At 52.6% G+C, this 26599-nt stretch overlaps 1 protein-coding gene across 1 annotated transcript in view; it reads left to right on the top strand.

The window, feature by feature from the left end:
* Positions 1-26599, top strand: part of gabrr1 (gamma-aminobutyric acid type A receptor subunit rho1) — a 70310-nt gene that overhangs the window by 39734 nt on the left and 3977 nt on the right. Inside the window, exons 6-7 of the mRNA XM_066676571.1 lie at positions 22385-22467; positions 24083-24223. Coding sequence (XP_066532668.1) covers positions 22385-22467; positions 24083-24223 — 224 coding nt within the window. The remainder of the gene's footprint in view (positions 1-22384; positions 22468-24082; positions 24224-26599) is intronic.

The following is a 26599-nucleotide window of genomic DNA, read 5'->3' as shown; positions in this document are numbered from 1 at the left end:
TGTGGTGTGTCCTCCTTGTGTCTGCGTGGGTTTCCTCTGGGTGACTGTCTGTGAGGAGAGTGGTGTGTTCTCCCTGTGTCTGCGTGGGTTTCCTCCGGGTGACTGTCTGTGAGGAGTGTGGTGTGTTCTCCTGTGTCTGCGTGGGTTTCCTCCGGGTGACTGTCTGTGAGGAGTGTGGTGTGTTCTCTCTGTGTCTGCGTGGGTTTCCTCCAGGTGACTGTCTGTGAGGAGTGTGGTGTGTTCTCCCTGTGTCTGTGTGGGTTTCCTCCGGGTGACTCTCTGTGAGGAGTGTGGTGTGTTCTCTCTGTGTCTGCGTGGGTTTCCTCCGGGTGACTGTCTGTGAGGAGTTGGTGTGTTCTCTCTGTGTCTGCGTGGGTTTCCTCCGGGTGACTGTCTGTGAGGAGTTGGTGTGTTCTCTCTGTGTCTGCGTGGGTTTCCTCCGGGTGACTGTCTATGAGGAGTTGCTGTGTTCTCTCTGTGTCTGCGTGGGTTTCCTCCGGGTGACTGTCTGTGAGGAGTTGGTGTGTTCTCCCTGTGTCTGCATGGGTTTCCACCGGGTGACTGTCTGTGAGGAGTGTGGTGTGTTCTCCCTGTGTCTGCGTGGGTTTCCTCCGGGTGACTGTCTGTGAGGAGTGGGGTGTGTTCTCCCTGTGTCTGTGTGGGTTTCCTCCGGGTGACTGTCTGTGAGGAGAGTGGTGTGTTCTCCCTGTGTCTGTTTGGGGTTTCCTCTGGGTGACTGTCTGTGAGGAGAGTGGCGTGTTCTCCCTGTGTATGCGTGGGTTTCCTCCGGGTGACTGTCTGTGAGGAGTGTGGTGTGTCCTCCTTGTGTCTGCGTGGGTTTCCTCTGGGTGACTTTCTGTGAGGAGAGAGGTGTGTTCTCCCTGTGTCTGCGTGGGTTTCCTCCGGGTGACTGTCTGTGAGGAGTGTGGTGTGTTCTCCTGTGTCTGCGTGGGTTTCCTCCGGGTGACTGTCTGTGAGGAGTGTGATGTGTTCTCTCTGTGTCTGCGTGGGTTTCCTCCAGGTGACTGTCTGTGAGGAGTGTGGTGTGTCCTCCTTGTGTCTGCGTGGGTTTCCTCCGGGTGACTGTCTGTGAGGAGTGTGGTGTGTCCTCCTTGTGTCTGCGTGGGTTTCCTCTGGGTGACTGTCTGTGAGGAGAGTGGTGTGTTCTCCCTGTGTCTGCGTGGGTTTCCTCCGGTGACTGTCCGTGAGGAGTGTGGTGTGTTCTCCTGTGTCTGCGTGGGTTTCCTCCGGGTGACTGTCTGTGAGGAGTGTGGTGTGTTCTCTCTGTGTCTGCGTGGGTTTCCTCCAGGTGACTGTCTGTGAGGAGTGTGGTGTGTCCTCCTTGTGTCTGCGTGGGTTTCCTCTGGGTGACTGTCTGTGAGGAGAGTGGTGTGTTCTCCCTGTGTCTGCGTGGGTTTCCTCCGGGTGACTGTCTGTGAGGAGTGTGGTGTGTTCTCTCTGTGTCTGCATGGGTTTCCTCCGGGTGACTGTCTGTGAGGAGTGTGGTGTGTTCTCCTGTGTCTGCGTGGGTTTCCTCCGGGTGACTGTCTGTGAGGAGTGTGGTGTGTTCTCTCTGTGTCTGCATGGGTTTCCTCCGGGTGACTGTCTGTGAGGAGTGTGGTGTGTTCTCCCTGTGTCTGCGTGGGTTTCCTCCGGGTGACTGTCTGTGAGGAGTGTGGTGTGTTCTCCCTGTGTCCGCGTGGGTTTCCTCCGGGTGACTGTCTGTGAGGAGTGTGGTGTGTTCTCTCTGTGTCTGCGTGGGTTTCCTCCGGGTGACTCTCTGTGAGGAGTGTGGTGTGTTCTCCCTGTGTCTGCGTGGGTTTCCTCCAGGTGACTGTCTGTGAGGAGTGTGGTGTGTTCTCCCTGTGTCCGCGTGGGTTTCCTCCGGGTGACTGTCTGTGAGGAGTGTGGTGTGTTCTCTCTGTGTCCGCGTGGGTTTCCTCCGGGTGACTGTCTGTGAGGAGTGTGGTGTGTTCTCTCTGTGTCTGCGTGGGTTTCCTCCGGGTGACTCTCTGTGAGGAGTGTGGTGTGTTCTCTCTGTGTCTGCATGGGTTTCCTCCGGGTGACTGTCTGTGAGCAGTTGGTGTGTTCTCCCTGTGTCTGCGTGGGTTTCCACCGGGTGACTGTCTGTGAGGAGTGTGGTGTGTTCTCCCTGTGTCTGCGTGGGTTTCCTCCGGGTGACTGTCTGTGAGGAGTGTGGTGTGTTCTCCTGTGTCTGCGTGGGTTTCCTCCGGGTGACTGTCTGTGAGGAGTGTGGTGTGTTCTCTCTGTGTCTGCGTGGGTTTCCTCCAGGTGACTGTCTGTGAGGAGTGTGGTGTGTCCTCCTTGTGTCTGCGTGGGTTTCCTCTGGGTGACTGTCTGTGAGGAGAGTGGTGTGTTCTCCCTGTGTCTGCGTGGGTTTCCTCCGGGTGACTGTCTGTGAGGAGTGTGGTGTGTTCTCCCTGTGTCTGCGTGGGTTTCCTCTGTGTGACTGTCTGTGAAGAGTGTGGTGTGTTCTCCCTGTGTCTGCATGGGTTTCCTCTGGGTGACTGTCTGTGAGGAGAGTGGTGTGTTCTCCCTGTGTCTGCGTGGGTTTCCTCCGGGTGACTGTCTGTGAGGAGTGTGGTGTGTTCTCCTGTGTCTGCGTGGGTTTCCTCCGGGTGACTGTCTGTGAGGAGTGTGGTGTGTTCTCCTGTGTCTGCGTGGGTTTCCTCCGGGTGACTGTCTGTGAGGAGTGTGGTGTGTTCTCCCTGTGTCTGCGTGGGTTTCCTCTGTGTGACTGTCTGTGAAGAGTGTGGTGTGTTCTCCTGTGTCTGCATGGGTTTCCTCTGGGTGACTGTCTGTGAGGAGAGTGGTGTGTTCTCTCTGTGTCTGCGTGGGTTTCCTCCGGTGACTCTCTGTGAGGAGTGTGGTGTGTTCTCTCTGTGTCTGCGTGGGTTTCCTCCGGGTGACTGTCTGTGAGGAGTTGGTGTGTTCTCCCTGTGTCTGCGTGGGTTTCCACCGGGTGACTGTCTGTGAGGAGTGTGGTGTGTTCTCCCTGTGTCTGCGTGGGTTTCCTCCGGGTGACTGTCTGTAAGGAGTGTGGTGTGTCCTCCTTGTGTCTGCGTGGGTTTCCTCCGGGTGACTGTCTGTGAGGAGTGTGGTGTGTCCTCCTTGTGTCTGCGTGGGTTTCCTCTGGGTGACTGTCTGTGAGGAGAGTGGTGTGTTCTCCCTGTGTCTGCGTGGGTTTCCTCCGGGTGACTGTCTGTGAGGAGTGTGGTGTGTTCTCCTGTGTCTGCGTGGGTTTCCTCCGGGTGACTGTCTGTGAGGAGTGTGGTGTGTTCTCTCTGTGTCTGCGTGGGTTTCCTCCAGGTGACTGTCTGTGAGGAGTGTGGTGTGTCCTCCTTGTGTCTGCGTGGGTTTCCTCTGGGTGACTGTCTGTGAGGAGAGTGGTGTGTTCTCCCTGTGTCTGCGTGGGTTTTCTTCCGGGTGACTGTCTGTGAGGAGTGGGGTGTGTTCTCCCTGTGTCTGTGTGGGTTTCCTCCGGGTGACTGTCTGTGAGGAGAGTGGTGTGTTCTCCCTGTGTCTGTTTGGGTTTCCTCCGGGTGACTGTCTGTGAGGAGAGTGGCGTGTTCTCCCTGTGTATGCGTGGGTTTCCTCCGGGTGACTGTCTGTGAGGAGTGTAGTGTGTTCTCCCTGTGTCTGCGTGGGTTTCGTCCGGGTGACTGTCTGTGAGGAGTGTGGTGTGTTCTCCCTGTGTCTGTGTGGGTTTCCTCCGGGTGACTGTCTGTGAGGAGTGTGGTGTGTTCTCCTGTGTCTGCGTGGGTTTCCTCCGGGTGACTGTCTGTGAGGAGTGTGGTGTGTCCTCCTTGTGTCTGCGTGGGTTTCCTCCGGGTGACTGTCTGTGAGGAGTGTGGTGTGTCCTCCTTGTGTCTGCGTGGGTTTCCTCTGGGTGACTGTCTGTGAGGAGAGTGGTGTGTTCTCCCTGTGTCTGCGTGGGTTTCCTCCGGGTGACTGTCTGTGAGGAGTGTGGTGTGTTCTCCCTGTGTCTGCGTGGGTTTCCTCCGGGTGACTGTCTGTGAGGAGTGTGGTGTGTTCTCTCTGTGTCTGCGTGGGTTTCCTCCAGGTGACTGTCTGTGAGGAGTGTGGTGTGTCCTCCTTGTGTCTGCGTGGGTTTCCTCTGGGTGACTGTCTGTGAGGAGAGTGGTGTGTTCTCCCTGTGTCTGCGTGGGTTTCCTCCGGGTGACTGTCTGTGAGTAGTGTGGTGTGTTCTCTCTGTGTCTGCGTGGGTTTCCTCCGGGTGACTGTCTGTGAGGAGTGTGGTGTGTTCTCCCTGTGTCTGCGTGGGTTTCCTCTGGGTGACTGTCTGTGAGGAGTGTGGTGTGTTCTCCCTGTGTCTGCATGGGTTTCCCCCGGGTGACTGTCTGTGAGGAGTGGGGTGTTTTCTCTCTGTGTCTGCATGGGTTTCCCCCGGGTGACTGTCTGTGAGGAGTGTGGTGTGTTCTCCCTGTGTCTGCGTGGGTTTCCTCCAGGTGACTGTCTGTGAGGAGTGTGGTGTGTTCTCCCTGTGTCCGCGTGGGTTTCCTCCGGGTGACTGTCTGTGAGGAGTGTGGTGTGTTCTCTCTGTGTCTGCGTGGGTTTCCTCCGGGTGACTCTCTGTGAGGAGTGTGGTGTGTTCTCTCTGTGTCTGCGTGGGTTTCCTCTGTGTGACTGTCTGTGAGGAGTGTGGTGTGTTCTCCCTGTGTCTGCGTGGGTTTCCTCCGGGTGACTGTCTGTGAGGAGTGGGGTGTGTTCTCCCTGTGTCTGTGTGGGTTTCCTCCGGGTGACTGTCTGTGAGGAGTGTGGTGTGTTCTCCCTGTGTCTGCGTGGGTTTCCTCTGGGTGACTGTCTGTGAGGAGTGTGGTGTGTTCTCCCTGTGTCTGCATGGGTTTCCCCCGGGTGACTGTCTGTGAGGAGTGGGGTGTGTTCTCTCTGTGTCTGCATGGGTTTCCCCCGGGTGACTGTCTGTGAGGAGTGTGGTGTGTTCTCTCTGTGTCTGCATGGGTTTCCTCCGGGTGACTGTCTGTGAGGAGTGTGGTGTGTTCTCCCTGTGTCTGCGTGGGTTTCCTCCGGGTGACTGTCTGTGAGGAGTGTGGTGTGTTCTCCCTGTGTCCGCGTGGGTTTCCTCCGGGTGACTGTCTGTGAGGAGTGTGGTGTGTTCTCTCTGTGTCTGCGTGGGTTTCCTCCGGGTGACTGTCTGTGAGGAGTGTGGTGTGTTCTCTCTGTGTCTGCGTGGGTTTCCTCCGGGTGACTGTCTGTGAGGAGTTGGTGTGTTCTCCCTGTGTCTGCGTGGGTTTCCACCGGGTGACTGTCTGTGAGGAGTGTGGTGTGTTCTCCCTGTGTCTGCGTGGGTTTCCTCCGGGTGACTGTCTGTGAGGAGTGTGGTGTGTCCTCCTTGTGTCTGCGTGGGTTTCCTCCGGGTGACTGTCTGTGAGGAGTGTGGTGTGTCCTCCTTGTGTCTGCGTGGGTTTCCTCTGGGTGACTGTCTGTGAGGAGAGTGGTGTGTTCTCCCTGTGTCTGCGTGGGTTTCCTCCGGGTGACTGTCTGTGAGGAGTGTGGTGTGTTCTCCTGTGTCTGCGTGGGTTTCCTCCGGGTGACTGTCTGTGAGGAGTGTGGTGTGTTCTCTCTGTGTCTGCGTGGGTTTCCTCCAGGTGACTGTCTGTGAGGAGTGTGGTGTGTTCTCCCTGTGTCTGTGTGGGTTTCCTCCGGGTGACTCTCTGTGAGGAGTGTGGTGTGTTCTCTCTGTGTCTGCGTGGGTTTCCTCCGGGTGACTGTCTGTGAGGAGTTGGTGTGTTCTCTCTGTGTCTGCGTGGGTTTCCTCCGGGTGACTGTCTGTGAGGAGTTGCTGTGTTCTCTCTGTGTCTGCGTGGGTTTCCTCCGGGTGACTGTCTGTGAGGAGTTGGTGTGTTCTCCCTGTGTCTGCATGGGTTTCCACCGGGTGACTGTCTGTGAGGAGTGTGGTGTGTTCTCCCTGTGTCTGCGTGGGTTTCCTCCGGGTGACTGTCTGTGAGGAGTGGGGTGTGTTCTCCCTGTGTCTGTGTGGGTTTCCTCCGGGTGACTGTCTGTGAGGAGAGTGGTGTGTTCTCCCTGTGTCTGTTTGGGGTTTCCTCTGGGTGACTGTCTGTGAGGAGAGTGGCGTGTTCTCCCTGTGTATGCGTGGGTTTCCTCCGGGTGACTGTCTGTGAGGAGTGTGGTGTGTCCTCCTTGTGTCTGCGTGGGTTTCCTCTGGGTGACTTTCTGTGAGGAGAGAGGTGTGTTCTCCCTGTGTCTGCGTGGGTTTCCTCCGGGTGACTGTCTGTGAGGAGTGTGGTGTGTTCTCCTGTGTCTGCGTGGGTTTCCTCCGGGTGACTGTCTGTGAGGAGTGTGATGTGTTCTCTCTGTGTTTGCGTGGGTTTCCTCCAGGTGACTGTCTGTGAGGAGTGTGGTGTGTCCTCCTTGTGTCTGCGTGGGTTTCCTCCGGGTGACTGTCTGTGAGGAGTGTGGTGTGTCCTCCTTGTGTCTGCGTGGGTTTCCTCTGGGTGACTGTCTGTGAGGAGAGTGGTGTGTTCTCCCTGTGTCTGCGTGGGTTTCCTCCGGGTGACTGTCCGTGAGGAGTGTGGTGTGTTCTCCTGTGTCTGCGTGGGTTTCCTCCGGGTGACTGTCTGTGAGGAGTGTGGTGTGTTCTCTCTGTGTCTGCGTGGGTTTCCTCCAGGTGACTGTCTGTGAGGAGTGTGGTGTGTCCTCCTTGTGTCTGCGTGGGTTTCCTCTGGGTGACTGTCTGTGAGGAGAGTGGTGTGTTCTCCCTGTGTCTGCGTGGGTTTCCTCCGGGTGACTGTCTGTGAGGAGTGTGGTGTGTTCTCCCTGTGTCTGCGTGGGTTTCCTCCGGGTGACTGTCTGTGAGGAGTGTGGTGTGTTCTCCTGTGTCTGCGTGGGTTTCCTCCGGGTGACTGTCTGTGAGGAGTGTGGTGTGTTCTCTCTGTGTCTGCGTGGGTTTCCTCCAGGTGACTGTCTGTGAGGAGTGTGGTGTGTCCTCCTTGTGTCTGCGTGGGTTTCCTCTGGGTGACTGTCTGTGAGGAGAGTGGTGTGTTCTCCCTGTGTCTGCGTGGGTTTCCTCCGGGTGACTGTCTGTGAGGAGTGTGGTGTGTTCTCCCTGTGTCTGCGTGGGTTTCCTCTGTGTGACTGTCTGTGAAGAGTGTGGTGTGTTCTCCCTGTGTCTGCATGGGTTTCCTCTGGGTGACTGTCTGTGAGGAGAGTGGTGTGTTCTCCCTGTGTCTGCGTGGGTTTCCTCCGGGTGACTGTCTGTGAGGAGTGTGGTGTGTTCTCCTGTGTCTGCGTGGGTTTCCTCCGGGTGACTGTCTGTGAGGAGTGTGGTGTGTTCTCCTGTGTCTGCGTGGGTTTCCTCCGGGTGACTGTCTGTGAGGAGTGTGGTGTGTTCTCCCTGTGTCTGCGTGGGTTTCCTCTGTGTGACTGTCTGTGAAGAGTGTGGTGTGTTCTCCCTGTGTCTGCATGGGTTTCCTCTGGGTGACTGTCTGTGAGGAGAGTGGTGTGTTCTCCCTGTGTCTGCGTGGGTTTCCTCCGGGTGACTGTCTGTGAGGAGTGTGGTGTGTTCTCCCTGTGTCTGCGTGGGTTTCCTCTGTGTGACTGTCTGTGAAGAGTGTGGTGTGTTCTCCCTGTGTCTGCATGGGTTTCCTCTGGGTGACTGTCTGTGAGGAGAGTGGTGTGTTCTCCCTGTGTCTGCGTGGGTTTCCTCTGTGTGACTGTCTGTGAGGAGTGTGGTGTGTCCTCCTTGTGTCTGCGTGGGTTTCCTCTGGGTGACTGTCTGTGAGGAGAGTGGTGTGTTCTCCCTGTGTCTGCGTGGGTTTCCTCCGGGTGACTGTCTGTGAGGAGTGTGGTGTGTTCTCCTGTGTCTGCGTGGGTTTCCTCCGGGTGACTGTCTGTGAGGAGTGTGGTGTGTTCTCTCTGTGTCTGCGTGGGTTTCCTCCAGGTGACTGTCTGTGAGGAGTGTGGTGTGTCCTCCTTGTTTCTGCGTGGGTTTCCTCTGGGTGACTGTCTGTGAGGAGAGTGGTGTGTTCTCCCTGTGTCTGCGTGGGTTTCCTCCGGGTGACTCTCTGTGAGGAGTGTGGTGTGTTCTCTCTGTGTCTGCGTGGGTTTCCTCCGGGTGACTGTCTGTGAGGAGTTGGTGTGTTCTCTCTGTGTCTGCGTGGGTTTCCTCCGGGTGACTGTCTGTGAGGAGTTGGTGTGTTCTCCCTGTGTCTGCGTGGGTTTCCACCGGGTGACTGTCTGTGAGGAGTGTGGTGTGTTCTCCCTGTGTCTGCGTGGGTTTCCTCCGGGTGACTGTCTGTGAGGAGTGGGGTGTGTTCTCCCTGTGTCTGTGTGGGTTTCCTCCGGGTGACTGTCTGTGAGGAGAGTGGTGTGTTCTCCCTGTGTCTGTTTGGGGTTTCCTCCGGGTGACTGTCTGTGAGGAGAGTGGCGTGTTCTCCCTGTGTATGCGTGGGTTTCCTCCGGGTGACTGTCTGTGAGGAGTGTGGTGTGTCCTCCTTGTGTCTGCGTGGGTTTCCTCTGGGTGACTTTCTGTGAGGAGAGAGGTGTGTTCTCCCTGTGTCTGCGTGGGTTTCCTCCGTGTGACTGTCTGTGAGGAGTGTGGTGTGTTCTCCTGTGTCTGCGTGGGTTTCCTCCGGGTGACTGTCTGTGAGGAGTGTGATGTGTTCTCTCTGTGTCTGCGTGGGTTTCCTCCAGGTGACTGTCTGTGAGGAGTGTGGTGTGTCCTCCTTGTGTCTGCGTGGGTTTCCTCCGGGTGACTGTCTGTGAGGAGTGTGGTGTGTCCTCCTTGTGTCTGCGTGGGTTTCCTCTGGGTGACTGTCTGTGAGGAGAGTGGTGTGTTCTCCCTGTGTCTGCGTGGGTTTCCTCCGGGTGACTGTCCGTGAGGAGTGTGGTGTGTTCTCCTGTGTCTGCGTGGGTTTCCTCCGGGTGACTGTCTGTGAGGAGTGTGGTGTGTTCTCTCTGTGTCTGCGTGGGTTTCCTCCAGGTGACTGTCTGTGAGGAGTGTGGTGTGTCCTCCTTGTGTCTGCGTGGGTTTCCTCTGGGTGACTGTCTGTGAGGAGAGTGGTGTGTTCTCCCTGTGTCTGCGTGGGTTTCCTCCGGGTGACTGTCTGTGAGGAGTGTGGTGTGTTCTCTCTGTGTCTGCATGGGTTTCCTCCGGGTGACTGTCTGTGAGGAGTGTGGTGTGTTCTCCCTGTGTCTGCGTGGGTTTCCTCCAGGTGACTGTCTGTGAGGAGTGTGGTGTGTTCTCCCTGTGTCCGCGTGGGTTTCCTCCGGGTGACTGTCTGTGAGGAGTGTGGTGTGTTCTCTCTGTGTCTGCGTGGGTTTCCTCCGGGTGACTCTCTGTGAGGAGTGTGGTGTGTTCTCTCTGTGTCTGCATGGGTTTCCTCCGGGTGACTGTCTGTGAGCAGTTGGTGTGTTCTCCCTGTGTCTGCGTGGGTTTCCACCGGGTGACTGTCTGTGAGGAGTGTGGTGTGTTCTCCCTGTGTCTGCGTGGGCTTCCTCCGGGTGACTGTCTGTGAGGAGTGTGGTGTGTTCTCCTGTGTCTGCGTGGGTTTCCTCCGGGTGACTGTCTGTGAGGAGTGTGGTGTGTTCTCTCTGTGTCTGCGTGGGTTTCCTCCAGGTGACTGTCTGTGAGGAGTGTGGTGTGTCCTCCTTGTGTCTGCGTGGGTTTCCTCTGTGTGACTGTCTGTGAGGAGAGTGGTGTGTTCTCCCTGTGTCTGCGTGGGTTTCCTCCGGGTGACTGTCTGTGAGGAGTGTGGTGTGTTCTCCCTGTGTCTGCGTGGGTTTCCTCTGTGTGACTGTCTGTGAAGAGTGTGGTGTGTTCTCCCTGTGTCTGCATGGGTTTCCCCCGGGTGACTGTCTGTGAGGAGTGGGGTGTGTTCTCTCTGTGTCTGCATGGGTTTCCCCCGGGTGACTGTCTGTGAGGAGTGTGGTGTGTTCTCCCTGTGTCTGCGTGGGTTTCCTCCGGGTGACTGTCTGTGAGGAGTGTGGTGTGTTCTCCCTGTGTCCGCGTGGGTTTCCTCCGGGTGACTGTCTGTGAGGAGTGTGGTGTGTTCTCTCTGTGTCTGCTTGGGTTTCCTCCGGGTGACTCTCTGTGAGGAGTGTGGTGTGTTCTCCCTGTGTCTGTGTGGGTTTCCTCCGGGTGACTGTCTGTGAGGAGAGTGGTGTGTTCTCCCTGTGTCTGTTTGGGGTTTCCTCCGGGTGACTGTCTGTGAGGAGAGTGGCGTGTTCTCCCTGTGTATGCGTGGGTTTCCTCCGGGTGACTGTCTGTGAGGAGTGTAGTGTGTTCTCCCTGTGTCTGCTTTGTTTCGTCCGGGTGACTGTCTGTGAGGAGTGTGGTGTGTTCTCCCTGTGTCTGTGTGGGTTTCCTCCGGGTGACTGTCTGTGAGGAGTGTGGTGTGTTCTCCCTGTGTCTGCGTGGGTTTCCTCCGGGTGACTGTCTGTGAGGAGTGTGGTGTGTTCTCCCTGTGTCTGCATGGGTTTCCTCTGGGTGACTGTCTGTGAGGAGAGTGGTGTGTTCTCCCTGTGTCTGCGTGGGTTTCCTCCGGGTGACTGTCTGTGAGGAGTGTGGTGTGTTCTCCTGTGTCTGCGTGGGTTTCCTCCGGGTGACTGTCTGTGAGGAGTGTGGTGTGTTCTCCCTGTGTCTGCGTGGGTTTCCTCTGTGTGACTGTCTGTGAAGAGTGTGGTGTGTTCTCCCTGTGTCTGCATGGGTTTCCTCTGGGTGACTGTCTGTGAGGAGAGTGGTGTGTTCTCCCTGTGTCTGCGTGGGTTTCCTCTGTGTGACTGTCTGTGAGGAGTGTGGTGTGTTCTCCCTGTGTCTGCGTGGGTTTCCTCTGGGTGACTGTCTGTGAGGAGAGTGGTGTGTTCTCCCTGTGTCTGCGTGGGTTTCCTCCGGGTGACTGTCTGTGAGGAGTGTGGTGTGTTCTCCTGTGTCTGCGTGGGTTTCCTCCGGGTGACTGTCTGTGAGGAGTGTGGTGTGTTCTCTCTGTGTCTGCGTGGGTTTCCTCCAGGTGACTGTCTGTGAGGAGTGTGGTGTGTCCTCCTTGTGTCTGCGTGGGTTTCCTCTGTGTGACTGTCTGTGAGGAGAGTGGTGTGTTCTCCCTGTGTCTGCGTGGGTTTCCTCCGGGTGACTGTCTGTGAGGAGTGTGGTGTGTTCTCCCTGTGTCTGCGTGGGTTTCCTCTGTGTGACTGTCTGTGAAGAGTGTGGTGTGTTCTCCCTGTGTCTGCATGGGTTTCCCCCGGGTGACTGTCTGTGAGGAGTGGGGTGTGTTCTCTCTGTGTCTGCATGGGTTTCCCCCGGGTGACTGTCTGTGAGGAGTGTGGTGTGTTCTCCCTGTGTCTGCGTGGGTTTCCTCCGGGTGACTGTCTGTGAGGAGTGTGGTGTGTTCTCCCTGTGTCCGCGTGGGTTTCCTCCGGGTGACTGTCTGTGAGGAGTGTGGTGTGTTCTCTCTGTGTCTGCTTGGGTTTCCTCCGGGTGACTCTCTGTGAGGAGTGTGGTGTGTTCTCCCTGTGTCTGTGTGGGTTTCCTCCGGGTGACTGTCTGTGAGGAGAGTGGTGTGTTCTCCCTGTGTCTGTTTGGGGTTTCCTCCGGGTGACTGTCTGTGAGGAGAGTGGCGTGTTCTCCCTGTGTATGCGTGGGTTTCCTCCGGGTGACTGTCTGTGAGGAGTGTAGTGTGTTCTCCCTGTGTCTGCTTTGTTTCGTCCGGGTGACTGTCTGTGAGGAGTGTGGTGTGTTCTCCCTGTGTCTGTGTGGGTTTCCTCCGGGTGACTGTCTGTGAGGAGTGTGGTGTGTTCTCCCTGTGTCTGCGTGGGTTTCCTCCGGGTGACTGTCTGTGAGGAGTGTGGTGTGTCCTCCTTGTGTCTGCGTGGGTTTCCTCCGGGTGACTGTCTGTGAGGAGTGTGGTGTGTCCTCCTTGTGTCTGCGTGGGTTTCCTCCGGGTGACTGTCTGTGAGGAGTGTGGTGTGTTCTCCTGTGTCTGCGTGGGTTTCCTCCGGGTGACTGTCTGTGAGGAGTGTGGTGTGTTCTCTCTGTGTCTGCGTGGGTTTCCTCCAGGTCACTGTCTGTGAGGAGTGTGGTGTGTTCTCCTGTGTCTGCGTGGGTTTCCTCCGGGTGACTGTCTGTGAGGAGTGTGGTGTGTTCTCTCTGTGTCTGCGTGGGTTTCCTCCAGGTGACTGTCTGTGAGGAGTGTGGTGTGTCCTCCTTGTGTCTGCGTGGGTTTCCTCTGGGTGACTGTCTGTGAGGAGAGTGGTGTGTTCTCCCTGTGTCTGCGTGGGTTTCCTCCGGGTGACTGTCTGTGAGGAGTGTGGTGTGTTCTCTCTGTGTCTGCATGGGTTTCCTCCGGGTGACTGTCTGTGAGGAGTGTGGTGTGTTCTCCCTGTGTCTGCGTGGGTTTCCTCCGGGTGACTGTCTGTGAAGAGTGTGGTGTGTTCTCCCTGTGTCCGCGTGGGTTTCCTCCGGGTGACTGTCTGTGAGGAGTGGGGTGTGTTCTCTCTGTGTCTGCATGGGTTTCCCCCGGGTGACTGTCTGTGAGGAGTGTGGTGTGTTCTCCCTGTGTCTGCGTAGGTTTCCTCCGGGTGACTGTCTGTGAGGAGTGTGGTGTGTTCTCCCTGTGTCCGCGTGGGTTTCCTCCGGGTGACTGTCTGTGAGGAGTGTGGTGTGTTCTCTCTGTGTCTGCGTGGGTTTCCTCCAGGTGACTCTCTGTGAGGAGTGTGGTGTGTTCTCTCTGTGTCTGCGTGGGTTTCCTCCGGGTGACTGTCTGTGAGGAGTTGGTGTGTTCTCCCTGTGTCTGCGTGGGTTTCCACCGGGTGACTGTCTGTGAGGAGTGTGGTGTGTTCTCCCTGTGTCTGCGTGGGTTTCCTCCGGGTGACTGTCTGTGAGGAGTGGGGTGTGTTCTCCCTGTGTCTGTGTGGGTTTCCTCCGGGTGACTGTCTGTGAGGAGAGTGGTGTGTTCTCCCTGTGTCTGTTTGGGGTTTCCTCCGGGTGACTGTCTGTGAGGAGAGTGGCGTGTTCTCCCTGTGTATGCGTGGGTTTATTCCGGGTGACTGTCTGTGAGGAGTGAAGTGTGTTCTCCCTGTGTCTGCGTGGGTTTCGTCCGGGTGACTGTCTGTGAGGAGTGTGGTGTGTTCTCCCTGTGTCTGTGTGGGTTTCCTCCGGGTGACTGTCTGTAAGGAGTGTGGTGTGTTCTCCCTGTGTCTGCGTGGGTTTCCTCCGGGTGACTTTCTGTGAGGAGTGTGGTGTGTCCTCCTTGTGTCTGCGTGGGTTTCCTCTGGGTGACTGTCTGTGAGGAGAGTGGTGTGTTCTCCCTGTGTCTGCGTGGGTTTCCTCCGGATGACTGTCTGTGAGGAGTGTGGTGTGTTCTCCTGTGTCTGCGTGGGTTTCCTCCGGGTGACTGTCTGTGAGGAGTGTGGTGTGTTCTCTCTGTGTCTGCGTGGGTTTCCTCCAGGTGACTGTCTGTGAGGAGTGTGGTGTGTTCTCTCTGTGTCTGCATGGGTTTCCTCCGGGTGACTGTCTGTGAGGAGTGTGGTGTGTTCTCCCTGTGTCTGCGTGGGTTTCCTCCGGGTGACTGTCTGTGAGGAGTGTGGTGTGTTCTCCCTGTGTCCGCGTGGGTTTCCTCCGGGTGACTGTCTGTGAGGAGTGTGGTGTGTCCTCCTTGTGTCTGCGTGGGTTTCCTCCGGGTGACTGTCTGTGAGGAGAGTGGTGTTTCCTCCTTGTGTCTGCGTGGGTTTCCTCTGGGTGACTGTCTGTGAGGAGTGCGGTGTGTCCTCCTTGTGTCTGCGTGGGTTTCCTCTGGGTGACTGTCTGTGAGGAGAGTGGTGTGTTCTCCCTGTGTCTGCGTGGGTTTCCTCCGGGTGACTGTCTGTGAGGAGTGTGGTGTGTTCTCCTGTGTCTGCGTGGGTTTCCTCCGGGTGACTGTCTGTGAGGAGTGTGGTGTGTTCTCTCTGTGTCTGCGTGGGTTTCCTCCAGGTGACTGTCTGTGAGGAGTGTGGTGTGTCCTCCTTGTGTCTGCGTGGGTTTCCTCTGGGTGACTGTCTGTGAGGAGAGTGGTGTGCTCTCCCTGTGTCTGCGTGGGTTTCCTCCGGGTGACTGTCTGTGAGGAGTGTGGTGTGTTCTCTCTGTGTCTGCGTGGGTTTCCTCCGGGTGACTGTCTGTGAGGAGTGTGGTGTGTTCTCCCTGTGTCTGCGTGGGTTTCCTCTGGGTGACTGTCTGTGAAGAGTGTGGTGTGTTTTCCCTGTGTCTGCATGGGTTTCCCCCGGGTGACTGTCTGTGAGGAGTGGGGTGTGTTCTCTCTGTGTCTGCATGGGTTTCCTCCGGGTGACTGTCTGTGAGGAGTGTGGTGTGTCCTCCTTGTGTCTGCGTGGGTTTCCTCCGGGTGACTGTCTGTGAGGAGTGTGGTGTGTTCTCCCTGTGTCTGCGTGGGCTTCCTCCGGGTGACTGTCTGTGAGGAGTGTGGTGTGTTCTCCTGTGTCTGCGTGGGTTTCCTCCGGGTGACTGTCTGTGAGGAGTGTGGTGTGTTCTCTCTGTGTCTGCGTGGGTTTCCTCCAGGTGACTGTCTGTGAGGAGTGTGGTGTGTCCTCCTTGTGTCTGCGTGGGTTTCCTCTGGGTGACTGTCTGTGAGGAGAGTGGTGTGTTCTCCCTGTGTCTGCGTGGGTTTCCTCCGGGTGACTGTCTGTGAGGAGTGTGGTGTGTTCTCCCTGTGTCTGCGTGGGTTTCCTCTGTGTGACTGTCTGTGAAGAGTGTGGTGTGTTCTCCCTGTGTCTGCATGGGTTTCCTCTGGGTGACTGTCTGTGAGGAGAGTGGTGTGTTCTCCCTGTGTCTGCGTGGGTTTCCTCCGGGTGACTGTCTGTGAGGAGTGTGGTGTGTTCTCCTGTGTCTGCGTGGGTTTCCTCCGGGTGACTGTCTGTGAGGAGTGTGGTGTGTTCTCCCTGTGTCTGCGTGGGTTTCCTCTGTGTGACTGTCTGTGAAGAGTGTGGTGTGTTCTCCCTGTGTCTGCATGGGTTTCCTCTGGGTGACTGTCTGTGAGGAGAGTGGTGTGTTCTCCCTGTGTCTGCGTGGGTTTCCTCTGTGTGACTGTCTGTGAGGAGTGTGGTGTGTTCTCCCTGTGTCTGCGTGGGTTTCCTCTGGGTGACTGTCTGTGAGGAGAGTGGTGTGTTCTCCCTGTGTCTGCGTGGGTTTCCTCCGGGTGACTGTCTGTGAGGAGTGTGGTGTGTTCTCCTGTGTCTGCGTGGGTTTCCTCCGGGTGACTGTCTGTGAGGAGTGTGGTGTGTTCTCTCTGTGTCTGCGTGGGTTTCCTCCAGGTGACTGTCTGTGAGGAGTGTGGTGTGTCCTCCTTGTGTCTGCGTGGGTTTCCTCTGTGTGACTGTCTGTGAGGAGAGTGGTGTGTTCTCCCTGTGTCTGCGTGGGTTTCCTCCGGGTGACTGTCTGTGAGGAGTGTGGTGTGTTCTCCCTGTGTCTGCGTGGGTTTCCTCTGTGTGACTGTCTGTGAAGAGTGTGGTGTGTTCTCCCTGTGTCTGCATGGGTTTCCCCCGGGTGACTGTCTGTGAGGAGTGGGGTGTGTTCTCTCTGTGTCTGCATGGGTTTCCCCCGGGTGACTGTCTGTGAGGAGTGTGGTGTGTTCTCCCTGTGTCTGCGTGGGTTTCCTCCGGGTGACTGTCTGTGAGGAGTGTGGTGTGTTCTCCCTGTGTCCGCGTGGGTTTCCTCCGGGTGACTGTCTGTGAGGAGTGTGGTGTGTTCTCTCTGTGTCTGCTTGGGTTTCCTCCGGGGGACTCTCTGTGAGGAGTGTGGTGTGTTCTCCCTGTGTCTGTGTGGGTTTCCTCCGGGTGACTGTCTGTGAGGAGAGTGGTGTGTTCTCCCTGTGTCTGTTTGGGGTTTCCTCCGGGTGACTGTCTGTGAGGAGAGTGGCGTGTTCTCCCTGTGTATGCGTGGGTTTCCTCCGGGTGACTGTCTGTGAGGAGTGTAGTGTGTTCTCCCTGTGTCTGCTTTGTTTCGTCCGGGTGACTGTCTGTGAGGAGTGTGGTGTGTTCTCCCTGTGTCTGTGTGGGTTTCCTCCGGGTGACTGTCTGTGAGGAGTGTGGTGTGTCCTCCTTGTGTCTGCGTGGGTTTCCTCCGGGTGACTGTCTGTGAGGAGTGTGGTGTGTCCTCCTTGTGTCTGCGTGGGTTTCCTCCGGGTGACTGTCTGTGAGGAGTGTGGTGTGTTCTCCTGTGTCTGCGTGGGTTTCCTCCGGGTGACTGTCTGTGAGGAGTGTGGTGTGTTCTCTCTGTGTCTGCGTGGGTTTCCTCCAGGTCACTGTCTGTGAGGAGTGTGGTGTGTTCTCCTGTGTCTGCGTGGGTTTCCTCCGGGTGACTGTCTGTGAGGAGTGTGGTGTGTTCTCTCTGTGTCTGCGTGGGTTTCCTCCAGGTGACTGTCTGTGAGGAGTGTGGTGTGTCCTCCTTGTGTCTGCGTGGGTTTCCTCTGGGTGACTGTCTGTGAGGAGAGTGGTGTGTTCTCCCTGTGTCTGCGTGGGTTTCCTCCGGGTGACTGTCTGTGAGGAGTGTGGTGTGTTCTCTCTGTGTCTGCATGGGTTTCCTCCGGGTGACTGTCTGTGAGGAGTGTGGTGTGTTCTCCCTGTGTCTGCGTGGGTTTCCTCCGGGTGACTGTCTGTGAAGAGTGTGGTGTGTTCTCCCTGTGTCCGCGTGGGTTTCCTCCGGGTGACTGTCTGTGAGGAGTGGGGTGTGTTCTCTCTGTGTCTGCATGGGTTTCCCCCGGGTGACTGTCTGTGAGGAGTGTGGTGTGTTCTCCCTGTGTCTGCGTAGGTTTCCTCCGGGTGACTGTCTGTGAGGAGTGTGGTGTGTTCTCCCTGTGTCCGCGTGGGTTTCCTCCGGGTGACTGTCTGTGAGGAGTGTGGTGTGTTCTCTCTGTGTCTGCGTGGGTTTCCTCCAGGTGACTCTCTGTGAGGAGTGTGGTGTGTTCTCTCTGTGTCTGCGTGGGTTTCCTCCGGGTGACTGTCTGTGAGGAGTTGGTGTGTTCTCCCTGTGTCTGCGTGGGTTTCCACCGGGTGACTGTCTGTGAGGAGTGTGGTGTGTTCTCCCTGTGTCTGCGTGGGTTTCCTCCGGGTGACTGTCTGTGAGGAGTGGGGTGTGTTCTCCCTGTGTCTGTGTGGGTTTCCTCCGGGTGACTGTCTGTGAGGAGAGTGGTGTGTTCTCCCTGTGTCTGTTTGGGGTTTCCTCCGGGTGACTGTCTGTGAGGAGAGTGGCGTGTTCTCCCTGTGTATGCGTGGGTTTCTTCCGGGTGACTGTCTGTGAGGAGTGAAGTGTGTTCTCCCTGTGTCTGCGTGGGTTTCGTCCGGGTGACTGTCTGTGAGGAGTGTGGTGTGTTCTCCCTGTGTCTGTGTGGGTTTCCTCCGGGTGACTGTCTGTAAGGAGTGTGGTGTGTTCTCCCTGTGTCTGCGTGGGTTTCCTCCGGGTGACTTTCTGTGAGGAGTGTGGTGTGTCCTCCTTGTGTCTGCGTGGGTTTCCTCTGGGTGACTGTCTGTGAGGAGAGTGGTGTGTTCTCCCTGTGTCTGCGTGGGTTTCCTCCGGATGACTGTCTGTGAGGAGTGTGGTGTGTTCTCCTGTGTCTGAGTGGGTTTCCTCCGGGTGACTGTCTGTGAGGAGTGTGGTGTGTTCTCTCTGTGTCTGCGTGGGTTTCCTCCAGGTGACTGTCTGTGAGGAGTGTGGTGTGTTCTCTCTGTGTCTGCATGGGTTTCCTCCGGGTGACTGTCTGTGAGGAGTGTGGTGTGTTCTCCCTGTGTCTGCGTGGGTTTCCTCCGGGTGACTGTCTGTGAGGAGTGTGGTGTGTTCTCCCTGTGTCCGCGTGGGTTTCCTCCGGGTGACTGTCTGTGAGGAGTGTGGTGTGTCCTCCTTGTGTCTGCGTGGGTTTCCTCCGGGTGACTGTCTGTGAGGAGAGTGGTGTGTCCTCCTTGTGTCTGCGTGGGTTTCCTCTGGGTGACTGTCTGTGAGGAGTGCGGTGTGTCCTCCTTGTGTCTGCGTGGGTTTCCTCTGGGTGACTGTCTGTGAGGAGAGTGGTGTGTTCTCCCTGTGTCTGCGTGGGTTTCCTCCGGGTGACTGTCTGTGAGGAGTGTGGTGTGTTCTCCTGTGTCTGCGTGGGTTTCCTCCGGGTGACTGTCTGTGAGGAGTGTGGTGTGTTCTCTCTGTGTCTGCGTGGGTTTCCTCCAGGTGACTGTCTGTGAGGAGTGTGGTGTGTCCTCCTTGTGTCTGCGTGGGTTTCCTCTGGGTGACTGTCTGTGAGGAGAGTGGTGTGCTCTCCCTGTGTCTGCGTGGGTTTCCTCCGGGTGACTGTCTGTGAGGAGTGTGGTGTGTTCTCTCTGTGTCTGCGTGGGTTTCCTCCGGGTGACTGTCTGTGAGGAGTGTGGTGTGTTCTCCCTGTGTCTGCGTGGGTTTCCTCTGGGTGACTGTCTGTGAAGAGTGTGGTGTGTTTTCCCTGTGTCTGCATGGGTTTCCCCCGGGTGACTGTCTGTGAGGAGTGGGGTGTGTTCTCTCTGTGTCTGCATGGGTTTCCTCCGGGTGACTGTCTGTGAGGAGTGTGGTGTGTCCTCCTTGTGTCTGCGTGGGTTTCCTCCGGGTGACTGTCTGTGAGGAGAGTGGTGTGTCCTCCTTGTGTCTGCGTGGGTTTCCTCTGGGTGACTGTCTGTGAGGAGAGTGGTGTGTTCTCTCTGTGTCTGCGTGGGTTTCCTCCGGGTGACTGTCTGTGAGGAGTGTGGTGTGTTCTCTCTGTGTCTGCATGGGTTTCCTCCGGGTGACTGTCTGTGAGGAGTGTGGTGTGTTCTCCCTGTGTCCGCGTGGGTTTCCTCCGGGTGACTGTCTGTGAGGAGTGTGGTGTGTCCTCCTTGTGTCTGCGTGGGTTTCCTCCGGGTGACTGTCTGTGAGGAGAGTGGTGTGTCCTCCTTGTGTCTGCGTGGGTTTCCTCTGGGTGACTGTCTGTGAGGAGTGCGGTGTGTCCTCCTTGTGTCTGCGTGGGTTTCCTCTGGGTGACTGTCTGTGAGGAGAGTGGTGTGTTCTCCCTGTGTCTGCGTGGGTTTCCTCCGGGTGACTGTCTGTGAGGAGTGTGGTGTGTTCTCCTGTGTCTGCGTGGGTTTCCTCCGGGTGACTGTCTGTGAGGAGTGTGGTGTGTTCTCTCTGTGTCTGCGTGGGTTTCCTCCAGGTGACTGTCTGTGAGGAGTGTGGTGTGTCCTCCTTGTGTCTGCGTGGGTTTCCTCTGGGTGACTGTCTGTGAGGAGAGTGGTGTGCTCTCCCTGTGTCTGCGTGGGTTTCCTCCGGGTGACAGTCTGTGAGGAGTGTGGTGTGTTCTCTCTGTGTCTGCGTGGGTTTCCTCCGGGTGACTGTCTGTGAGGAGTGTGGTGTGTTCTCCCTGTGTCTGCGTGGGTTTCCTCTGGGTGACTGTCTGTGAAGAGTGTGGTGTGTTTTCCCTGTGTCTGCATGGGTTTCCCCCGGGTGACTGTCTGTGAGGAGTGGGGTGTGTTCTCTCTGTGTCTGCATGGGTTTCCCCCGGATAACTCCGGTTTCCTCCCACGGTCCAAAAACACACGTTGGTAGGTGGATTGGTGACTCAAAAGTGTCCATAGGTGATAGGTGAGGAGTGTGTGTGTGAGTGTGTGAGTGAATGTGTGTGTCTGGTTGCCCTGTGAAGGACTGGCGCCCCCTCCAGGGTGTATTCCCGCCTTGCGCCCAGTGATTCCAGGTAGGCTCTGGACCCACCGCGACCCTGAACTGGATAAGGGTTACAGATAATGAATGAATGAATGAATGAAATCTACACGCATACTGGAAAGAGAGTTTCATTCTTCCACTGCGAGAAGACATCTCCATACTATCACTCTCCAAGGATGTTCAGCTGTCAGGAAAAAGAACACAGACCTCAGTATCACTGAATGTGTTGGGGATTGCTCACATCGTGAGAAACAGAACATACAAGCAACGTCTAAGACCATTAGGAATGTAATCTGTGCTGGTTCCTTTAAAAACCTGAAAGTGGAAAGAATATCTACTTAAAAACAGAAGCTGTACTGAAAATAAAGGTGGACACCTGCCCACTGTGGGTTGGGGCAAAGAAGAGGAACTCTTGAGAAACTTGGGTTGGAGTTTTGGGCCGCTTCAGATAATGAGATAATGAGACTTGAAGCCAGAACTCCCTCCCCTCGACCGAGCATGAACGAAAGGAGGAGGGTGGGGAGTGAATTTTTTATCACAAAAAGGTGAGGGGAGAGGAGACGTTTTGTAGGGCGTGTGATAATGGAGAAGAAGAATTTGTGTGTGGTCCTTCTCCCAGAACTTGCACTTAATGACCAAGTTGACTGATCTCTAACTTTTGAGCAAAATTGTAGCATATCTATTTTTCAGATGTAATTTTACATTCACGGCATCAAATGAAATTCCAAGTAAATCCCAGCAGGGAGTAAATAATCCACTCTAAGGGCCAACTTTAAAAAAAAAATTTACTCAAAACCTGCAAATCTACACCCCTCCAGTCCCGATCCCATCTGCCCAGCTGTAATTGGTGAAATCTGGGAGGTCGTCAGTGACGGAAGGGTGAAGTACACAATGGTGGAGCTGCAGTAGACTCTGGTAATCCCACTCCTCTTCTAGGCGTGGATTAGGGGCTGGGGCAGAGAGTTGGGGGAGAGAGGACACGTGGGCGGCTGTTCTGGCTGATTGCTGAGGGGTTAATCTTTTCCGAGCCCACTGCTGCAGCTGTGCCCCTCTCAGTCACTCTGAACCGAACGTGGGTGAGGATTTCCTTTTTTTTCCCTTTGCATTTATCCAGCCTACATATGGACTACGTACACGGCACAGACTCAGCGTTGCCAGTGGTAGCCTCTGGCCAGCTCTCTGTCCCAAAGCCAGATGGAACGCTTCTGCAGATTGGTTTTATTTTGCTTATTTCAAGCTTGTACACTGCACATATTTTTATGTATGAGGCTACTGGATATTTTATATCTTAGGCTTGACTGTATAGGTATCACCCATTGAGATGTTATATACTGGAGCAGTAGGACAAGAAGGTGTCTGGCTCAAGTGTGCACAGTTTTTATAATCCCAGAAAATCATTAAAAAGCACTGTAAAAAAAGCTCCATTTTTGGTTTGACTTGGAATGCCAAATTTTGTCTTTAATCATTAGTACTTGTCTTTATGTTCTTGGCTGTGTGCCATCAGATCCTCACAGCAATGATTCATCATCTAGTAAAGCCTGTTCAAAGAGGAGTAGAGGCTATGAGTGCAACAAAAAAGGGGACAGACTATTAATATCTCAAATTTTATAATGTATACAATACGTAAAATCCAGTCTAAATATAAAATATACATAAATTAATGAAGTCACATTAAGAGACAACGCAGCACCAAATACCTTGGAGAAACCACAGATGTCACACTGGGGCATTGGCTTAGAAGAAAAAAATGGGACTTAAAAGATTTAAAAGTATTAAGAGTAGCAGAGAACCTGATACAGACGGATAGACTGGTCATGGAGTCTTGGAGCCGAGACACGGAAATATCCTTTAGACCTCGGCTGAGACCAGGGAATATTCAAAAGCAGTTTAGCAGAATATCTGAATACCCCAAGGCAGAATGAGGACATTTTTGGTCTGAAATTGAATGAATTACTAAAGCACATTGTGCTTTAAAATCAGAATAATAAGACATCATCATACAATATTAATAAAAACTATAACCAGTGAAAAGATGTGGGACTGGAGGCATATTGGGGTCATCTGCAAAAAATTGATGAGATTTTATATTATTTTAAAGATGGAAATGACAGGAAACACATATAGAAAGACTGAAATTGGTCCTAAAGTAGAGCCTTGGGGTACACCACAAGTAAAAAGATAAGCTCCCTGTTCACTGAACCGGTTTGATCTTTCAGACAGGAGACAAGCTTTTGTACCACGCTACTTAGAGTGCCCGCCACTTGTTTAAGGTGTTCAAAACAACGTCATGAATATGTTCCCAACGTTGACAGACCAAAGCAAGTCAGTGGACACTTTAAGAGGAAAGTTTTAGCACTACTTTTGCGCCTGAAATCTCACTGAAAATGTTCAAGGATGTTGTTAATAAATGAGAAGAGACCTGAGAAATGAGACTTCAAAGAACTCTTGGGACTAGTTTTGACTTTTGAGCAGGAATTGCACTTTCTGGGTTTTAAATATGTTGGAACAGTAACACCGAAGAAACACTTCCTTACAGTGGGTTAATAGCAAAGTCAAGAGGGAGGTTGTATTTCTGTTCTAAACTTTATTGCAAGAATACTTTAACACATGGAAAGCACACTTGGGAACTGGGGGAAAACGATGTCCCTAATAATGTTGTTGTTGTTGTGTGTGTTTTGTTTACAGGGTCACTGTAACAGCTATGTGTAACATGGATCTTAGCCACTTCCCTCTTGATACCCAAACATGCTCCCTGGAGATTGAAAGCTGTAAGTGCTGAACTATATAGTCTTTATATCACCATATTTATTCAGTTACAATCAATCAACTAATCAACTGATAAACCTAGCCATATACCTTTATGTACTGTGCATCATATACAGGGGGTCCTCGACTTACGACGTTGATCCGTTTCTACGTCGCGTCGTAAACCGATTTTCGGTGCAAGTCAGAACATACGTACATACTGTACGTAAATAACATACTGTAAGCACTTATCCTCCTCCTAACACCTATCCTCCTCGGTCCCGAGCCGCGTAACCGTGTATTCTTCCGCCGCGCACAACAAACACGAAGTTCACGTTACGACGTTTACGACGCAAAACCACTTAAGTCAAAAGAAGGCTTTATACAGTAAATGGGAGATGTGTCGTAACCACAAAACATTGTAACTCGGGACTGACGTAACCCGAGGACCTCCTGTAGTTGTCTCCTGGTATTTTTTTGCTTTTCCATTAGGCAAATTTTAAACCTTGTAAAAAACAACTTTTCTGTCCCTGCTTGCACGTGGTTCCATGTGAGCTGAACAGGGACTAAACTGTGATTGGCCAGAGACACTTTCCAAACATGACGAAATGCAGACATCCAGTACCAACCATACGATTTGTAAAATCTCAAAACTACAGTAGAGGTCACATTTATTTTTACCCGACTCACAACTGTATCTCGTAAAATTATTCTGTGGGATTTTAAGTGGTTCAAACCCCACGACAAAATAATCCAGCGAGAGCTGGATGGTGCAGCAAGGAATGGATAAACTTTGCTGATCTGTGTGAACTGATGTGCAGAGCTGTGGTCAGTCCCAAACAACATCAGCTGAGACTGTTTTTTTTATTACATTTTGTCGGGGGAAGCCATTGTAGTGGAAAAGTATGTACAGCAAAGTAGAGTAGGTACCATGCAGTGGAAAAGCATTATACCACCTTAACTGGTGTGGGAGTTAATACAGGGGGTCCTCGACTTACGACATTGATCCGTTCCTATGTCGTGTCGTAAACAGATTTTCGGTGTAAGTACTGTACGTAAATAACATACTGTAAGCACTTATCCTATCCTAACACATATCCTCCTCGGTCCCGAGCCGCGTAACCGTGTATTCTTCCGCCGCGCACACCACACACGAAGTTCACGTTACGACGTTTATGACGCAAAACCACTTAAGTCGAAACAAGGCTTTATACAGTAAATGGGAGATGTGTCGTAACCACGAAACATCGTAACTCAGGACTGACGTAACCCGAGGACCTCCTGTATATAGATGTAGTAGGCTGCATTCCACCATTTAAGGTAGAATGGAAACTTTAAACAAAAAGTCAAATTCGTTTTCTTTTTTTTCCCCAAATAAACTGAGCTGAAGTGTTACCATGGCGCCTGCTGCAGTGTGGCTTTTCTTTGGCTGAACTTATGGCACCTTTGGTTTCAAGCGCACACTTTAGAACAGACTAAAACAACATGCTGTTTCTCATTATAAAAATAACTGTCAAGATTGAGTTAGGAGCTAAAACCCCATCCTGCCCCTTGTAAGTCCTCTGCCAGTTCCTGCCTTGGCCGGTAGTTATCAAGTTTCCTTAGCTGATGGTGTTGCTGGTTGCGGTCCCTTTGCAGATGCGTATACTGATGATGACCTGATGCTGTACTGGAAGAAAGGGAATGACTCTCTGAAGACAGACGACCGGATCTCGCTCTCTCAGTTCCTCATTCAGGAGTTCCACACCACCACAAAGCTGGCCTTCTACAGCAGCACTGGTATTGCTAATGTTTTAGTTATAGCACTATTTTAATGGGATTCATTTTACATGCGGAAATGGGGTACAGTTTTAAGTTACAATCATGTGCAAAGATACAGATGGCTATCAGACATAGTTTTTTAATCATATATTTTCTACACTATCCACCCAAGTTGCTGTCTTAAGTATAGTGTCTTATTAGCGTTATGGAAATCAATGGAAAATCTAGATCCAATATGTTGTATAATCCAGAACTAGGCTTATCCCTTCTCTAAGAAACTGACCCTTAACATTTGGGGCACAACACCTGAGTTGGGGACACGCATATTGGCTTGATTTGGGCTACTGAGAATACAAGTAAAAGCTTTTTCCAGTCTCTCCCTCTGTAAGAGAAAACACAGAAACTCCATTCCCACAAATTTATGGAATGTTTACTGAGATATCAATTCATGCGGGATCAATATGACAGAGATAGTTCTGTGCTTCATTTTACAGTAGGGACGAGACATGTGAGCATTAGTGAGGGCCAGGTTCTGATGTTCGATGATTAGTTCTGGTTCACAGACACCACTCTAACTCATCCCAAAGGTAGTTTAATGCCTCTGTACCTAACACTGGGCGTGGTGACCTTAGGTTTATGTGTGGCAGCCTTAGAGCACATTGTGCTCAGTGCTTCTTTATGTAGAATAGCTATTAAACACCTGTGTCAGCTGTGGGTGCACCTTAAAATAAATGTATTCTGTAATTAGAATGAATGGTTTAGTGTTATTCTAAGCTGATATTTACTTGTTTTAAAATCTAAAATAGTATTTCAGTGGTAGTTTTAATCAATCATAAAAAAATACCTCCCAAATCCCATTTTCCTAAATGACACCTGGCTGCTAGGTAGAGTTTAAAGTGTGTGCCAAGGTAGGATCAGTATTAAGCAGATTAACCTGAAACAAGATCAGTATTGACAAGATTAACCTACGCCAGGGTCCAGTTCGCAGACTCTGAGGATTTAATCACACAGGAAATGACTTTGTGGTGCAGTGCTCCATCTAGTGGTCATGTTCAATACCCTCCAGTAAATAAGTAGATAATACTGGTATCTGTTTCCTACAGATGGAAACTAATTCGTACTTAAACAGTAATGTGATGACATACTTGTCTTTGAAATAAATGTAATACTTAAGCGTATACCTTTAGCTGTATAACTTACGTACCTGGACCTAGTTCGGATCCATGACTAGATTTTAATAAATTAATGAGAATGAATTATGTTCATGAAATATTTGCACAGTTTTCACGTACAGTACATTTAGTTTGGCGTCCACGTTATTATGGTTCTTTATATCTTCTGTGGAGCTATGAGTCTAAAAATGATCACGGACTCCAGCAGTTAATACATTTCTCCTTAATACACCCCTTAGAATATTTCCCAGCCTGCTAAAAATACATCCAGATCCTCATGTAGGTCACGCAGACGTGTCAGTGTGGTTTAGGACCGAGATTGACTTACTGTGGACTATAAAATTAAACTGTTTTTGTAGCTGAATCAGCTGGGATCAGCCATTTTAGACAACAGCACTCCTGCAGTGTTCTGCACTCACACAAACTTCCTGCAGAACAGCAGAACGCCTTTGCTATTTCTGTTGGTTATAATCATAAACATGTATCTATTTATAAATACATATCTCTAGAACTAAAATGAAGAAGCTGCATTTGTAGAACAAACATGTTGATCAACACTAACACTATTAAATAGTTTAAGATTTTGGAAGACACCAGTCATTTGTCCATAATGTGAATGCAGCTTTTTATTGTTGTTGTTGTTGTTATTGTCATTGTTGTTGTTGTTATAGTTGTTGTTATCGTTGTTGTTGTTATAGTTGTTATCGTTGCTGTTGTTGTTATTGTCATTGTTGTTGTTATAGTTGTTGTTGTATTGTCATTATTGTTGTTGTTGTTATTGTCATTGTTGTTATTATTGTCATTATTGTTGTTGTTGTTGTTATTGTCATTGTTGTTGTTATAGTTGTTGTTATTGTCATTGTTGTTGTTGTTATTGTCATTGTTGTTATTGTTGTCATTATTGTTGTTGTTGTTGTTATTGTCATTGTTGTTGTTATAGTTGTTGTTATTGTCATTGTTGTTGTTGTTATTGTCATTGTTGTTGTTGTTGTTATAGTTGTTGTTGTTATTGTCATTGTTGTTGTTATAGTTGTTGTTATTATTATTGTCAATGTTGTTGTTGTTATAGTTGTTGTTGTTATTGTCATTGTTGTTGTTATAGTTGTTGTTATTGTCATTATTGTTGTTGTTGTTGTTATTGTTGTTGTTGCATCTTATGTATTGTCACTGTCCAAAAAAACTTGTATCTTCAAAATAGCAACTTTACAGGAGAAAGAAACAT

This window comes from Hoplias malabaricus, chromosome 7, assembly GCF_029633855.1.
Source record: "Hoplias malabaricus isolate fHopMal1 chromosome 7, fHopMal1.hap1, whole genome shotgun sequence".
Classification (NCBI taxonomy): domain Eukaryota; kingdom Metazoa; phylum Chordata; class Actinopteri; order Characiformes; family Erythrinidae; genus Hoplias; species Hoplias malabaricus.
This window is presented reverse-complemented; position numbering and strand designations above follow the sequence as displayed.